The following is a 15,111-nucleotide window of genomic DNA, read 5'->3' on the forward strand; positions in this document are numbered from 1 at the left end:
ATGCTGCTGATGCGGTTCGCCAACCCCATCTTTGGGGCCTGGTGGAACCGCCATTACATCTCAAACGTGCAGATCAGCTTCAAAGAGGACTTTGGGACGCAGGTGGGGATGCATCCAAACATGAATAGAGCGCTGAGGAGGGTTCCCCGTCGCCACCAGCGGCAGCGCTTGTGAAATGTCAACCGTGCGGCTGTGCATGCCTTCAGTCTACGAATCTTGTGACAGCTGGGCAGCAGACAAGGGTTGCCCGTCGCCACCAGCGGCAGGGCTTGTGATATGTCAACGGTGCGGCTGTGCATGCCCTCGGTCTACGAATCTTGCGACAGCTGGGCAGCAGACAATACGCTGAGTGCAGGGTGCTGGCAGCTCTGCAGCATAGTTCGAATCGCCCCTTTGCCTCTTTTCCACGCCCTGCCCCTCGCCCTTGAACTCCCCAGGGCCGTGGTGGTTACTTTGACTCCTACGGCATCATCCGCGACGTGATCCAGAACCACCTCACTCAGGTGGGCTGAGGAATTTCTCAGAAGGGCTCAAGGCCCCCTGCTGAATTTGGAGAGGGGACCATGCAACCCTAGGCTGCCTGTCGGCCGGGGTTGGCAGCGCCATGCAGCACGAGCAGCTGACATGGGCTTATTGTGTGCTCTTCTGCCTTGTCTGCGTGGCGGTCACCCTTTGTATTGGTTTCGCAGCTCGGCGTGCATCCTACTGGCAAGAGTGCCCTACTGTGCACCGGCAACTGCATGCGCTGGGATCAGCTCATGCGCCATCGCATCTCAACATCACAACCCTGCAGCTGCTGGCGGTGGTGGGCATGGAGCAGCCCGTGAGCAGCCACCCCGATGACATTCGCGACGAGAAGTGCAAAGTCCTGCGCTGCATCAACCCTGTCAGGAAAGAGGTGGGCCGGGGTGGGACTTGGGGGTGAGCAAGGCTTGGGCTGCTGGGGGGTGGGGGCTGAAGGCCTCAGAGGTCCTGCTCCTGGTGTCAGCCTGGTCTTTGCAGAAACGCAATGAAACAACGAATGGGCTCCGCCGTGTGCTCGCTGTGCCCGGCTGTGCGCCAGCACCCAACGCAGCTGGGCCGGCTTGACAATCGCCCAAAGCGAGGCGGTGTTCTCAGCCCCTCGCCCCCCCCCCACGCAACGCTTGCTCCCCGATTGCACCCTGCGGCGTCGCCTTGAATCCATCTCTGACCGCCGCCTCCCCGGCTGACAGGACTGCATCCTCGGGCAGTACACCGCGGGGGCGGGCGAGCCTGGCTACCTGGAGGACGAGACCGTCCCGCAAGGCAGCAAGGCCCCCACTTTTGCCGCATGCAAGCTCACCATCAACAACGAGCGCTGGGCCGGGGTGCCGTTTGTGCTGCGCGCCGGCAAGGTGCGCGGGGCCGCGCCTCGCGCTTGCGCGCCGCACGCAGTGCCTCCGCTGCCTCGTGCGGGAAAGGTGCTAGTCGGTGCTGCAGCTTGTACCGCTACGCACGGGACGGTTGGCTGCTTTTGTTGATATGGATTTCTCAAAAGCCCCTCGCAATCGGCGGCGTCTTGATACAAAACCATTGCGTATCGATGCAGACCTATGATTTCTCCACCGATCAAGTGCGCCACCAACCAACCCTCCTGGGCAGGCCCTGAACGAGCGCGGCGTCGTCATCCGCGTGCAGCTGCTGCCCCAGGCCTCGCCCCTCTTCAACATGGTTCAGCCCGACATGAGGAACGAGCTGGTGGTCAGGCTGCAGCCCGGTGGGTTGGCCCTGACTTTGGGGTGCCTGGTTGGGTATGCGCGAAGGTGGAAGAGTGGTCAACGCCACCAACGGTTGACTAACTCGCCGCGGTCCCTGGTTTTTAAGAAGGGGTGAGGCCAGGCGCCTGCGGCGTCAGGCTGCGCCTTTGCAGGGGCTTTGAACATGTCACATGTGGGCGACCAAACGTGCGTTCACCGCCAGCTTGACGACTTGAGCTTGTTTTGACTTGCATCACCCCTCCGCCGCCTCCCCCCCGGCCAAACCTCGTCCCCCTACCCCTGGCCAAACCCCAGGCGAGGCCATGTGGGCCAAGATGGTGGTCAAGGCTCCTGGGCTGGAGATGGCGGCAGAAATGAGCGAGCTGGACCTGTCGTACGGGGAGAGGTGTGGCGGCCCGCCAACAATGATGAGGATGTCGTGGCCATGCACTTGCGATTGATTGACTCGACTTGCTCGTTGCCTGCTTTTACATGTGTACCAGTTGCATACTTATCAATCCATCTGCAAGGCGCGGGGTTTTGTGGATGGTCCCTGCATGCCCAGGTCATCGCGCAAACAGGCCCTGCACGCCTGGTTTTCTGTCGTCATTGGTGTGCGCTCACCCTGCACAGCACCCGCCACCCGCAAGCATCACCACTACCCTATCCTACCCTCAGACGCGCATCCCCTTGTCTGTCTTTTCTCCTGACCTGGTGTTGATACACCCACTTACATACACTTCCGACACCGCCCCCCACATGGAAGGTATCTGGACGCTGTCATCCCCGATGCGTACGAGCGGCTCATCCTGGACTGCATCAGGTCTGGAGCTTGGACTGCCTGAGACGGCATGGCTGATAGGCATGCGACCCGCGTTCGTGACGCGTCTGGCTCAGCGCTCACAGGTTGACCATGGCATGTGCACAAAGCAGTTGTGTTGGCACTCCATGTTAGCGGCGCTGTAGACCGCCGGACCGCCATCCTTTCCCGCTCTTCCACCCCCAACTCTCCAGGGGCGACCAGCAGCACTTTGTGCGCCGCGATGAGCTGCGTGCGGCCTGGTGAGTGCCGGCCAGCTTCATTTGTGGTGAGGCTGCCGCCAACAATCTGCAAGCGCTGGTAGACACGCAGCATTCAACTCTGTGGCTCGTGACATGCGTGTGAAGCGCGCCGCATTTCACCTCGACTGCTGATCGACCCTCTAAAACCTCGCACCGCTGCAGGGCCATCTTCACCCCGCTGCTGGCTGCGATTGACAGCGGAGAGATCGACCCGGAGCCCTACGTCTACGGCTCGAGGGGGCCGCCCAGCCAAGACAGCTTCCTTGCATCCACGGGTGGGCATGTCGGGTGTAGTTGAATACGCTATTCCGTGTATCATTTGACGCCATTCCGCAAGTGATCGTGTGTGATGTGCTTCCTGGTGTGTTGAGCACCCACGGCCACCTGTCAGCGGTTGTGTGACTAAGTAGTACCCCGTGAGAGGACGAAGCCCTGTTGACGATGCCCCTGCTAGGATTGGCAATGGCCGCGCACTCTCACATGCTCGTGTCACACTGCTCTCTCCCAGGCTACGTGCGCAGCAGCCGCTACACCTGGAGGCCCCACACGCTTCGGAAGGGAGAGAAGGTGAGGGTACAGGGAGAGGGTGTTATAGTATGTGGTTGTTTTTGTGTTTGTGTTTGTGTTTATGTCTATGAGAAGAGAGAGGGGAAAGGGAGGTTTCTGGGGCAGAGGATGGCAGAGGAGGGTAAGGCATAGGGACACGCAGTGAGCCTGGCCCTAGTTTCCCTGATTGCATCGACTTGAGGCTTTTCACAACACCGACACGAAGGCCCATGGCATCGTAACCGCACCGTCTGCCGTGCCCTGGTCTTCCCGCAGGCCGTGGCGGATGCGGCCAAGTGACTTGGCAACCCCGTGTTTGGCAGCGTGACGCCGAAAACAACGCAGCGACGCGGGTGCACTCCCGGCATGCTCATCAAGGCACTCCACATACCTTCCTGAGGGCTGCCCTTGCCACACACAGTGTTTGACTGCAAGTTTGCAGTGCTGCATTACATGTGCAATTTAAGGGACAGGGTGGGGCGGCAAGCTGTGACCAGACGCCTGGACCTGTGCTGTTTGGGTGGGCCTGCTATAAGGGGACCTCCAGCATGGCGTGCCGGTGCGTGGGACGCTTGCTGCATACCAGGCAGCACTGTCCTGTCAGCATCCATTTGTCTTGTTCATGACACCACATTGCGGTGGAGCTGCGGTTTTGGAGCAGGTGTGGCCTCTCAGGTATCGGCCATCCATAAGCACGCCCCGCCTCCACTCGTTGCAAAGGGGCTCAAGCCGTGTTGTTTTTGCCTCTCCTGTCGCTACAACTGCGACAATTTCAGGGTGGGCAGGCCGGCTTTCTTTTGACTACACACGAGCATACTACGCTGTTGTTGCAAGGGACAAGGACTTTGCACAGGATTACCTGCTGCTGGCCAGCAGCTTGGCCCCCAACAAGGGGCATGTGTTGAGGCAAAGCATTCCATGTTATCGTCACAACGCACGCATGTTCATGGCTGGCTGCACCGCACTGCCATACTGTTGCAAATTATGGTGTCTAACAATGTCAACCCTGGTCAGCTTCAGCTGGACAGCACACTTGAATAGCTTCCAACCTGGCTGCACGAAAACGGTTGTGTCAACCAGGCCAGCTGCGGGTAGGACCTTACACATAAAGAACATGGGTCGTCGGTTTGTGGATCAGTCACAAATCGAACGAACTTCCCTGCAGTGGATTGGACGGCTCAAACCCTCGCAATGGGCTCAAACAGCATGCACAAGGTGTCATCGATAGAGCCGCACAAACTCATGGGCGCCGAGGTGTGGGCGGCTGGGGGCGACATGTGCAGAAGTTGCTGGTGACGTGTTTGCATTGTTTGTGCTGGTCCGCACAATCATGTGTGGTCTAGCCTGCACGTTCCTCAAGCCTGACCCGCACACATGGGCTTGCCAAGTGGCCAATCAAAAACGGGTGCTTGGTTTGCACCTCCCTAGCAACAAGATGGTACCTGAGAGGCACGTCATCGCTGTAGCGGTGTGGGCAGCGCATGCTTGCAAAAAACAGCAGTGGATACTGGTACAGGCAGCAATGCCAGGGGGCGCGGGGCGCCTGGACTATTGGCTGGATCTACAGTGCGGCAGCATCGGCAACGCGCAGGCAGGCTGCTAGGGCCCCAGTGCCAAAGCAAGCCGCGGCTGCCACAAATGCCGGCGTCGCGGGCGACCCTCAAAGCTGATAATGCACAAACACCACATACACCAATTTCCAGAGGGCTGATGGGCGGGCAAAGCAGCTGCTCCTGAGCAAAAACGTGGCGACGCCCGCAACAGCTGGGCTTCACACTACAAACGGCTCCGCACCCTGATCACCACCGGTGAGCCCGGCCCGATGCCCAGTGCGCCCAGCGCAGGCGGCACCCTACCAGACGGCTCCTGCCAGCTGCCCCGCCGCACGGCAACACCCAGCCGGGGCAGGTAAACCTCGGCAGCCGCACCGACCTCGCGCGGAGAGACAAACACGGCGCCGCTGCTGTGAGGGCCGCCGAGCATGTTTGTAAACGAGTGCGTATGGCCAAGGGCGGAGCCAAACAGGGGGCCGCTGCCGCTCGGGGCGTCGCCGTCATCCGGCAACAGTGCGTACGCTGGGCCAGGTGCCCGCTGCGGCAGTCCCCAATGCTCCGTGTCCTGCTCCCTCTGCCGCTGCTGCTGCCGCCGCTGCGGATGCTGCCACTGTGGCTGCTGGCCCGGCGCCAGCACAGGCGGTGCGGCGACGATCTGATCAGCTGGCCACTCCACCACGCTCACTGGCACCTCGAGTGCACTTGCGCGCACGACAGGGTCCGCTGCAAGCGTAGCCTCGTTTTGAAACTCACTCCTCCGCGGTACAGCTCCCACTGGTGGCCGAACCCAGGCCGTGCGCGCGCCTCCGCTGCCGCTGCCGCCGCTGCCGCCACCGCCGCTGCCAGCGCCCGCCCAGCTGCTGCGGCGTGCTCGGCCGCTGCTGCTGGTGGTGGGCGCTGCGGCGCCGCGCGTGCTGCTGGCGCACTGCTGCGCGATTTGCGCCGCGACGGCGTCGATGGTGCCAGGGCTGACCCCAAGCTCGCGCATGACAATCCTAGCCCTCTCCTCCGCCGATCCCGATGCCGCGTCGCCATCCCCCGGGTCCTCACCCTGGTGTTCGCTGCGGTGTAGGAAGTGAGTTGCGCGCTGCGGCTGCAGCTGCTGCTGCTGCTGCTGCTGCAGCTGCTGCTGCTGCTGCTGCTGCTGCTGCTGCTGCTGCTGCTGCTGGGCGCGGCGGCCGCCCCACGTGCCTGCTTGCGCCCCGCGCTCACAGGCACACGCCGGCTGCAAGCCCAGCACGGCCGCCGTCCAGGCAGCCGGCGCGGCCGCCGGCCCGCGCTCCAGCGCGGCGCCGCCCTTGCCGGCGGCGGCGGGCCGCCTTGCGGTTCGGGCCGCCCACTCTTGCTCAGCGCCGCTCAGCAGCCACCTGCATGCGAGAACGAGGAGATAGCTGGCAAATCAATGCCCTCGGCAGCTCCAGAGCAAAAACGCCCAGCACCTGCCAGCATGAAACATCCCGCTGCCGCGCGCTGCTGCTGCTGTCGGCGCGTTCCCACCTATTTGCAGCAGCACGCTGTTCGCAGGCGCCGCGCCGCGCCCCCAATCCCATCCCCGCACGACACCAACGCCGCCCGCACCTGACGCACGACGCGTACTGCGCGGGGTGCGCCACCACATGCGACACGTGCAGCGAGTCGTCCCACGCCTGCTCCAGCACCTGGTGGCCAGACAGCCGCAGCTGCCCCGCCAGGGCGGCCGCCCTTTGGGCGTCGACCAAGCCATCAGTGTAGCTGTACAGAAACAGGACGGGCCCCTGCGAGCGCACGCGGCAGGGCGGGGGGGTCGAGGGGGAGATGGGCGGCGCGCATGTGGTGAGGAGGCCGCGCGCACTGCGCGGCACGGCCGTCTGTCCGCGCTTGTCGCATTGCCGCCCGCTTTGGTGCCGATACCATACCGCGACACCTCTCCCTGCACCCTCGGCTCGGCCCTCTCTGCAGCCTCTCAGCGCGATCCAGCTCATTCGGTCTGATTTCCTGCAGCACACGTATGGACCGCCGCAGCCCACCTTGAAGGGCGGGTGGCGCAGCGCGCTCCACAGCGCCGCCCTGTCGGCCTCAAACACCTCGAGGAAAGCAAAGTCGAGGGCGCCCGCGGCCGCGGCCAGCGCGCCGCGCGCAAGGACGGCGACGCGGCCGGGGCCGGCGGGGGCGAGCAGCCGCTGGCCCTGGCCCAAGGCGGGGGTTTGGAGGGGAGTGGGCGCGTGGCAGTGCAGGGGTGGGGGCAAGCCACTGCAGCCGGCAGCCGCGGGAAGGCTCCTTGCCTCACACGAGCACAAACAGCCGGTGCTACTGCGCCGCAGCAATATGGCCCATGTATGGCGGTGCCGCCAGGCCCCCGCCTGCTTGCCGCATGGCGCGCTCACCGCCTCACTGGTGAAGTCGACCGGTGAGTCATACGCCTGGCCGACGGCGCAGCTGCGGACCCCGGAGAACTCGGCTGCTTCTCGGCCCTTGCCAGCCAGCAGCAGCAGGATCTGGTAGTAGACCGACTGGCGAGCGCACGGGGAAGGGAGGCGAGACGCGCGGGCCGCCGGCGCCGCAGAGGGTTGGTGCCCAGTGCGCTGGTCCCTGACTGGTGCAACCCGGTGGAGCTGTGCTGCTGGCAGCACACGGCGCTCACAGTCGGTGTCGTGGTATCGAAACGCGCGCGCCCTCGGCTCAGAAAGTGCAGCGGGCTGGAGGGCAGCGCTCCCGCCGCCACTGACCTTGATGGCGCCGCTGAAGGCGTAAAACACCACTGGCCGCTCGCCGCGCGCCGCGATATCCTCGCAAAGCGCGCCCAGCACGCGGCGCGCGTTGCGGGCCGCCCAGTAGGGAGCCCAGATCGCCAGCGCCGGCGGCGATGCGACCAACGCGTCCCAGCCGCAGCTGTGGGTGGCGCCGGGTTCAGTGGGCAGGTGGGTTGGCCGGGGCCGCAGTCGGAACCGGCCACTGTGCGGTTGTGCGTAGGGGACCAACAGCAGACGGGCGGCAGGAGGATCAGCAGCGTTCTGGGTCGTATGAGTCCGTACCTGTGGAATAGCTGGGCGTAAGTGCGGACGTGCTTGTCCTGCGCCCCGACCCATGCCAGCAGCACAACAACGGGCCGCGGTGCTGCGTCACGTCCGCTGTGTCGCGCCGCGTCAGCTGCTGCGCAGGCCTCCACTGTTGGCCCAGCCCCTTCCGATGGGCTGGGGCACCGCCACCATGTAAGCTTCATGTTTCGATGCGCTCTGAGCTGGCGATAGGGGCCGACATTACCATCTAGCCAGAAGGGCTCCCGCGATCTCGGGAAGAGCTTATTGCTCCTTATAATTGCGACATGATCCGAGATTCTATTTGTCTACACAAGTGGTTATGATATGCGAGTGCGACCGTGGCACTCCGAGGCACATTAGTGGGGGTGCTTGAGCGGGTCAAGTGTCTGACACTGTGCTCTCTGTACAGATGTATTCAGTCTCTTGCGCGACATCACACTCCCTACGCGCTCCCAATTGTGGCGCTGGACCGTAGTTGGCTCACGGGGGTGGGGTGTCGATCACATACTGGGCAATGTTTTGGTCAACCCTGCTCATGAGCTCAGACTCTCTGATGCTGTGTCGGATACGTGCGTCAAGGCTTGAGCGGACCCTGCTGAATAATGTCGTGTGCACACGCCCATCTTCACTGCATTGTTTGGTGCAGCGCTGTTGTACACCAGTCAATTCGTCCTGCGGGAAAAGGGGCAGAGGCCCATCTCACAGGCGGCGGGGTGTCAAAACATTTTCGTGTGCTGGCATTAGCGATATCTGACTGTGCGCATCCACGTCATTCTTGGAGCACATTCCCCTGCCACCGGTGCTTGAGGTACCATAAGCTTTGGCAGCTGCAAACTCCACAAATACATTCATGCCACAACAGCTCAGACACTTGTTGCGCAGCAGCTGCTGTCCCACGCGGTTTTGGTGGTGGCACGGCTCGGGCTTTGAAGACTCAACAGGGTTCCGTGATCACAGGATCAATTTCATGATGCTCTTGGCAATCACAATCAAAGGCATCTTCAGCGCAGGGGGACACCAGGGGCCCATTCCGCTGTGCACGCTCAAGTGTTGCGCGTCCCAGGTAGGTACCACCTGCAGACGCTCTGCCTGTAGATGTCGCAGCTGACAGCCCAGTTGTCGGGGATGCATCCTCAACAAGGGTTTGTGCGTGAAGACCAATTATAGAGACCATTTATTTGGTACTGTCTGTTGTTAATAGTTGAAAGGTTTGGGCCGATAGGATGGGCTCAGTTGCCTGAGGCCCAAGCAGGGAGTGTGCACTGCGCAACAACGAACGACGCAGCGACAGCCAGCCACGTTGGTGCGCAAGACAATACAAGGGGAGGGGACAGGCTGAACGGCGAACCACAGGACGCTGCGGATTGGCCCAGATCTGGAGCGCCAGACACCCTTGTAGCACTGGGTGCACAACTGGAACGGTGTTGCCGGCACGCACCCCTGCCACATTGCACGCCCCTGGTTGTGTCCAGAACACTCAGGTCGCTGTGTCAGCCGGATCGCGGCCTCACTCTCGGCGTGTTGGAGCTGTTGACCGCTGCCGTCACCCCAGCTCCCTGGCCAGGACCGCCGCAGCACTCAGCAGCCCCGCAGCTGCTGCACCCGCCCCGCCGCCGCAGCCCCGCAGCCTGGAGCAGCCACCCGCCGCCCGTCATCCAGCCACCGCCGCTGTGCTGCTGCTGGTGCTGGGGACTGCGTCCACTGCCATGACGGATGTGGCTGCCGGCCACCTGCTGCTGTTCCGCTGCCTCCGGGGCTGCCGCAGCCGCGGCAGCCGCAGCCGCGTCCCCCCGCTGGTGCCGCAGCTGCCGTTCAGCCTGCAGCTGCAGGACAGCTTCCAAGACGATGTCTTGGTACAGGACAGCGTAGCGGCGCCGCTGCTCGTCGGAAGGCAGCTGCTGCATCAGCTGTGCTGCCTCGGCGCGCAACTGCGCGTAGCCGCGTGGGTCGGCTCTTGTGGCCTTTTTGAGGTCATGCATGAGGCCTTCGAGCAGGGCGGCCACCTAGATTTGGAGGAAATCAAGGTGGATGACTCGATGCAGCCCAGGAGACACGCATGGCTTTCCAGATTGCAGCGAATGCTGTCAGCAATGGCTGCCTCGCAACGGTGCACGAACATGTGCACATCATTTGAGTGAGGGAAGACCTGCATGGGCCTTCTCACAATTTGTATGTCACACACGCAGCAAAAAGTTCTCATGACAGTTTGACAGGCTGGCGTTCGACCTAACAGCAATAGCCACCAAGCTGAACCTACCTGCAGGCGAGCCGCCGCCACCTCCCCTATCGCCGTCGCCTCCCGCTTGGCTGCCACCTCAGCCTCGGCCCTGGCCGCCGCTGCCTCCGACGCGGCGCCTGTGAGGAAACCTGCCAGCCGTTGCACCTCCGCCTCGGCCTCGCGGGCCCGTGCCTCCAGCTGGCAATAGTCGGCCTAGTTGAGCGCCCGCACGCATGACGTGGCACACAGCAATCACAAGGGTGCAGCGACACAAAAAAAGGCAAGCAAATATATCCATTCACTCGGTTGCCAAAGGTCAAACTCAGCAATACGCGCTTGTCACACAAACAGCGGTGCACAATATCCAGGGCTTGGCAACGAGTTTTCAGGTGTATTTGCCCATGCCAAATCCACAGACCTCGAGCTTGTTGGCATGGGCGGTCTTGGCTGCCTGCACCACCATCAGCCCATGTATCTGCCCAGGGAGGGGGCAGGGTGAGGGGCAGTGTTTCAGTGTGGGCTCTTCCACTCAATTGGTGGAACGTATTTGCTGTGGGGACACCAACCTCGGCATCTTGGGTGCAGCAGGTTTGCACATCCAAGCAAGCTTGTGGGGCAGCCTGGGGTGGTTCATTTGGGGGGCAACCCACAAGCCCCTAGAGACGGGCTGGCGAGCGCACGCTTGCTTTCAGTGCAATTTGAATCTCGCGCTGATCCGTCCCACCCACCTCTGCTTCTCCCCTGCTGATGGCGCCTGCGGCCTGCTTCAGCCACCGATCTTTGTCCCGCAGTTCCTCCTGCGCATGCCAGCAAACCAGCACGTCAACAGGCAGTGACGAAGGAGTTGCATCACCCAGTGATTGGACTCCAACGCTCCCGAACCTCGTAAGCTCCCCCCATGGCAGTGGGGACAAGCAAAAGTTGGTGTGAGGTGTTGCTGACTGTATGCAGCAACCTGGCTGTATGCAGCAACTCCCATCCATCCATATCCATGGCATTGGTCAGAGTCTGACCAATGCCTACCTTGAGCTGCAGAATCTGCTCGGAATTATCTTTGCTGGATCCCCCCAGCAGCATCCCCAACACTTTGCTGCTGCTGCTGCCAGAGGCAACGCCACCTTCGTCTGCACCACATCCGGCGGAGTCGCCGACAGCAGTGGAGGCAGCAGCGCCCGTGAGGCGCCGCTGACAAACGGCCTGGTCGGCGCTAGCAGGAAGCTGCCTGTAGTCTAGAAGCTGCGAGTAGGCCGATTTGGGTTAGTTGCAAAGCCGACGTGCAACGTGTGTCAGTCATAGCTTGTGTTTTCTTGCCTGTCAATCAGCGACGTAGAAAGGCACTTCAAACCAGGCGCTCTGCCTGGCCAGTTTGATGGAGGCCGCTGCACTTGTGCGCCCCGGGCGCCACGGAACCAGCCTCAACCTTGACAGCATCGAGTCACGTGTCGACGTGACAGGATCGCACCTGCGCCTCCAGGGCAACGCAGTGGCGCCGATAGTACGAGAGCTCCTCCTCCCTCTCAACGAGGATCGCTGCGAAAGCCTCGGCCCGCTCCTCCGCTGCCAGCTCAGCGCGGCGGATCCCAAGCACAAGCTCGCGAGCGGCCGCAACCGCCTGCCGGCCATCGCCAACGTCGCTGCCGGCCGCATCCGGGGCCGTGCGGACGTCCCCGCAGCAGCCGGCCCCTGTGAGCGCAGCGGCAATGACGCCGCTGCCACCCGTCAGGACCGAAAGCTCGCGCCTCGCAGCCTCCAGGCGCGCGGCGAGCTGCGCCAGGCGCCCCTCTGCGGACGCAGCCCGAGCAGCCTGGTCGGCTGCGAGCGCCCGCGCCTCTGCCAGCTGGCCAGAGAGCTCGCGCTCGCGCGCATCTGCAGCCTTGCCGCGCGCCTCATCGTCAGCCGCCCTGTCTACTAGCACCAGGCGCAGCGCGTCCAGCTGGCGCGATAGGGCGGCGCTTGTCCGGCGCTCGTCGTCCGCGGCGGCGTTCACCGAGGCCAGGTCTGCCTCGGAGCGCTCAAGGCGTTCCTTGGCCACTGCCAGGAGCGAAGCGGCAGCTTGCAGCTGCGTGGTGCCGCCCAGCGCCTGCTGCTGCTTTTTGATGATGGCGGCCCCCACATAGCAGGGTGGGATGGAAAGGAGACATTAGGAGAGGAGCGCCCACTGGGATCGCCTACCAGGACCGCCTTCTAGGACTGCCAACTGACATCGTGTTTGCATCCGTCACTGTGGCTTGTATGCAGGGTTGGTCAGTCCCTATCAGGTGTGCTGATCGCAAACCATCAAAATCACTGTTCTTTGCAGCACACCCTTGCACGGTTTGTTCGCTCTCACAGTTGCAGCTTCAGCGCCGCCGCCCCCGCAGCGCCGCTGCGGCTCATCTGCCTCGTGCTGCTGCACGGGTTGCGTGGCGTGGCGGCGCTGCCATGCGCCGCCGGCTGGGCCTATGTCCTCGTCGTCGCGCGTACACGCGGCGGATGCGTGCGTGCCGGAGCAGTGCTGGCTAGGCGTGTCTCGTCGGCCTTCCCTCTTGTCCGTCCGTGAGCTGGACCGACCAGAGCCAAGCTGGTCGGCAGGGGCAGGGGCGGCGGCAGGGTCGCTCTTTCCGCCCCTTGGGGAAGGGCTGCGTCGGGCTGCGTCCGGCCTCAACGCTTGAGCTGACGCGGGCCGGGAACTGCCGGCGTGGCGTGGGCTCGGCGCAACGTCTGGGGAGTCCATGCTATATTTCACTGTGTGCCACACGCATCCTTCGCTCGTTGTGAAGTGCTAGCGCATTCCCCGCGCCTCAAACCCACGGCACCAAACAATTTACGAGTTGTAGCTGCGTACGGTACGATGATCCAACAAATCAGTCTCGGTTTACTGAAATGTGCATACTCTGCCATATCTCTATGCACGATCTACAATCGTCCTTGACGAGCCAAGCCGAGCAAAAAAACCGTCCAAACTTCCGCAGGCAGGACGGCACTCCATTGTGTTGCTGCTCCCCCGTCGTCTGAGTGAATAGTAGCGATGCTAGTGTGATCAGACATCCAAGACCACTTGCGGGCCCATGCTTTCTTCTCTCGCGTCACACAGACATGTGCAGGGCTGGGAATGGCAATCGTCTTTTGCTGATTTCCCCATGAGCATTGTGGGGTCGTCCCTGTCCCCCAAACCAACATATGAGCGTTGGAAAAGAACCGTAACAACTGGGTGCGTCCATGATACTAGCAGGCAAACTCCCTTCTGCCTTCCACCATGTGACAACTGAAAAGTTACCAATCATCATGCACACAGGCGCATGAAGACGAGCAGGGGAGGGCGGTGTGCCCAAGTCGTGTTGCTAGGCCCCAGTCACGCGTCCACTGCTATCGTTCCTGAAGTAGTGGCCGAAGCGGCAACGGCGCAACAGGCGCCAAAAGACCGCGGCGCGTGTGCTGCGTGAGAGGCGAAATACTGCAGGGCGTGTCGGCCCCGGCCTCCGTCGCTGGGGGTGCGTCCGTGGCGCGCTGCAGTCAATAGCACCGCAAGCCCCTGCGTTTCGAGCCCCGGTTCGGGTCGAGAGCATGGCGTGCTCTCAGAGCATGGCGTGCTCTTGACACAGGGTCGAAGAGGAAGGGGGCCCCTGCAAGAAGTCAACAGATCAAGAAGCTCTCGTATGGACACAGCATCAAAAAGTCTCGCGACGGCCGAGCGTTTGGCCCCTTGTCAGGCACCGGTGGGCGCGATTAAGCAGCAGCAACGCCCTCTCAACCCGGCATGATCTCGGTCAAAATTTGAGGCATTCTGCGCGTGCCTGAGGGTATGCACGCGCTGCCGCGGTGCAGACAGCCGCAGGCGGCGCCATGCCCCACGGCCTCCCTGGCGGGGCCACGCAGCCCCCCCTACTCTGACTCCTCGTCGCCGCTGCTGCTGACGCGCCTTCGCCCGTTGAGCGCGCCGCCGTTCTGCTTCCCGCGCTTCGCGGCCGGCGCCGGGTCGTGGTGTCGCGCGTCCAGGGCATCGCCCGCCAGCGCCGCTGCGGGCTGCTGCTGCTTGCGCTGGCGCTTCAAGCCGGGGCCGGGTGCCGGCTGCTCCTCAATGGAGGGCTGGCCGCCGCCGTTGCGCACCTGCTTTGCAGCCACAGCCAATGGTTTGGCGCGAGGGTGACGAGGCATGCCTTTTGTTAGGGAACCGATACGACTTCATTAACACGCACTCCAGAAAACAAAGAGCGCCAGCAACATATCCGCAGCCAAATGCATGCAGGGCCCCGCCCCTCGCGCGCTCGCAGCGGCCGCGCGCGGCCCCGCCCGCATCGACGGCCGCACCTCGTGGGGAGCCGGGTCGCCACCCAGGCGCTCAATCTCGTCCCTGGCACGCCCCAGCTGATCTTCAAGCGCAAGCGCCCGCCTCTCCGCCTCGTCGGCGCGCGCCTGCGGCCCGCATACGCACGCAAGTTCGCGCAGTGCGCAGCGTCTCGGTGCGTGCAAATGTGAGTGCTGGGTCGCGTCCTGCACGAACCAGACCCGTGCGCAGGCCAACTGCAGCCTGCCAACCACCTTTCGAAGTCAAAGACCCACCACAACTCCTGGGCCCCGCGCGCCGCTCTGCGAAGACCCCCTGCCGCCGCCGCGGCCTCCACCAAAGAAGCCAAACGAACAAGCCAGGCCGTGCCATCTGCCCGTACAGCCGCAACCAGGCGACCAGCTGTCGAGCATGGGCCAAGGTGACACGGCGCCTGCCAGTGCTGCGGGCCGCAGCCACTCACCTGCGCGTCCTGCATGCGGCTGAGCATGTCCTCCAGCTGCTGCTCCAGCGTCTGCAGGTGCTCCTGCTTGCGCTTACGCGACCGCCGCGCGCTCTCGCGGTTGGACTGCATGCGGCGCATGCGGCGGACCTCGTTCTTGTCCAGTCCAGTCATGTCCTCCATGCCGCTGCCGTCGCCGCCGCCGCCGCCGCCGCTGCTGGTCGTGGCGCCGCCGCCAAAGCCGTTGGCAGCCGTGGCGGCCGCGGCCGCGATGGCGGCGCCGCCGCCGCT

General features: G+C 63.3%; 4 protein-coding genes across 4 annotated transcripts; 1 reads left to right on the plus strand and 3 right to left on the minus strand.

The window, feature by feature from the left end:
* MNEG_5577 (glucose-6-phosphate 1-dehydrogenase) lies at positions 1-3,626 on the plus strand (the record flags this gene model as incomplete). Its single annotated transcript, XM_014045945.1, has 11 exons — positions 1-102; positions 438-503; positions 794-898; positions 1,215-1,376; positions 1,624-1,738; positions 2,034-2,124; positions 2,485-2,541; positions 2,733-2,780; positions 2,943-3,055; positions 3,289-3,347; positions 3,603-3,626. The coding sequence occupies 11 exons, from the start codon at positions 1-3 to the stop codon at positions 3,624-3,626; spliced, it is 942 nt and encodes a 313-aa protein (XP_013901399.1).
* Positions 3,627-5,102: 1,476 nt separating this feature from the next.
* Positions 5,103-8,078, minus strand: MNEG_5578 (hypothetical protein; the record flags this gene model as incomplete). The annotated part of the gene is made up of 6 exons (XM_014045946.1): positions 5,103-6,246; positions 6,458-6,633; positions 6,886-7,044; positions 7,243-7,368; positions 7,585-7,747; positions 7,891-8,078. 6 exons carry the CDS (start codon positions 8,076-8,078, stop codon positions 5,103-5,105), a joined length of 1,956 nt encoding a protein of 651 aa, XP_013901400.1.
* Positions 8,079-9,386: 1,308 nt separating this feature from the next.
* MNEG_5579 (hypothetical protein) lies at positions 9,387-12,329 on the minus strand (the record flags this gene model as incomplete). The annotated part of the gene is made up of 7 exons (XM_014045947.1): positions 9,387-9,899; positions 10,154-10,327; positions 10,533-10,589; positions 10,843-10,911; positions 11,138-11,311; positions 11,577-12,145; positions 12,287-12,329. 7 exons carry the CDS (start codon positions 12,327-12,329, stop codon positions 9,387-9,389), a joined length of 1,599 nt encoding a protein of 532 aa, XP_013901401.1.
* A 1,646-nt stretch (positions 12,330-13,975) lies between these two features.
* Positions 13,976-15,003, minus strand: MNEG_5580 (hypothetical protein; the record flags this gene model as incomplete). Its single annotated transcript, XM_014045948.1, has 3 exons — positions 13,976-14,200; positions 14,402-14,506; positions 14,842-15,003. 3 exons carry the CDS (start codon positions 15,001-15,003, stop codon positions 13,976-13,978), a joined length of 492 nt encoding a protein of 163 aa, XP_013901402.1.
* Positions 15,004-15,111: the final 108 nt, after the last annotated feature.

The sequence above is a fragment of the Monoraphidium neglectum genome (assembly GCF_000611645.1).
Source record: "Monoraphidium neglectum strain SAG 48.87 unplaced genomic scaffold scaffold00843, whole genome shotgun sequence".
NCBI classification, from domain to species: Eukaryota; Viridiplantae; Chlorophyta; class Chlorophyceae; order Sphaeropleales; family Selenastraceae; genus Monoraphidium; species Monoraphidium neglectum.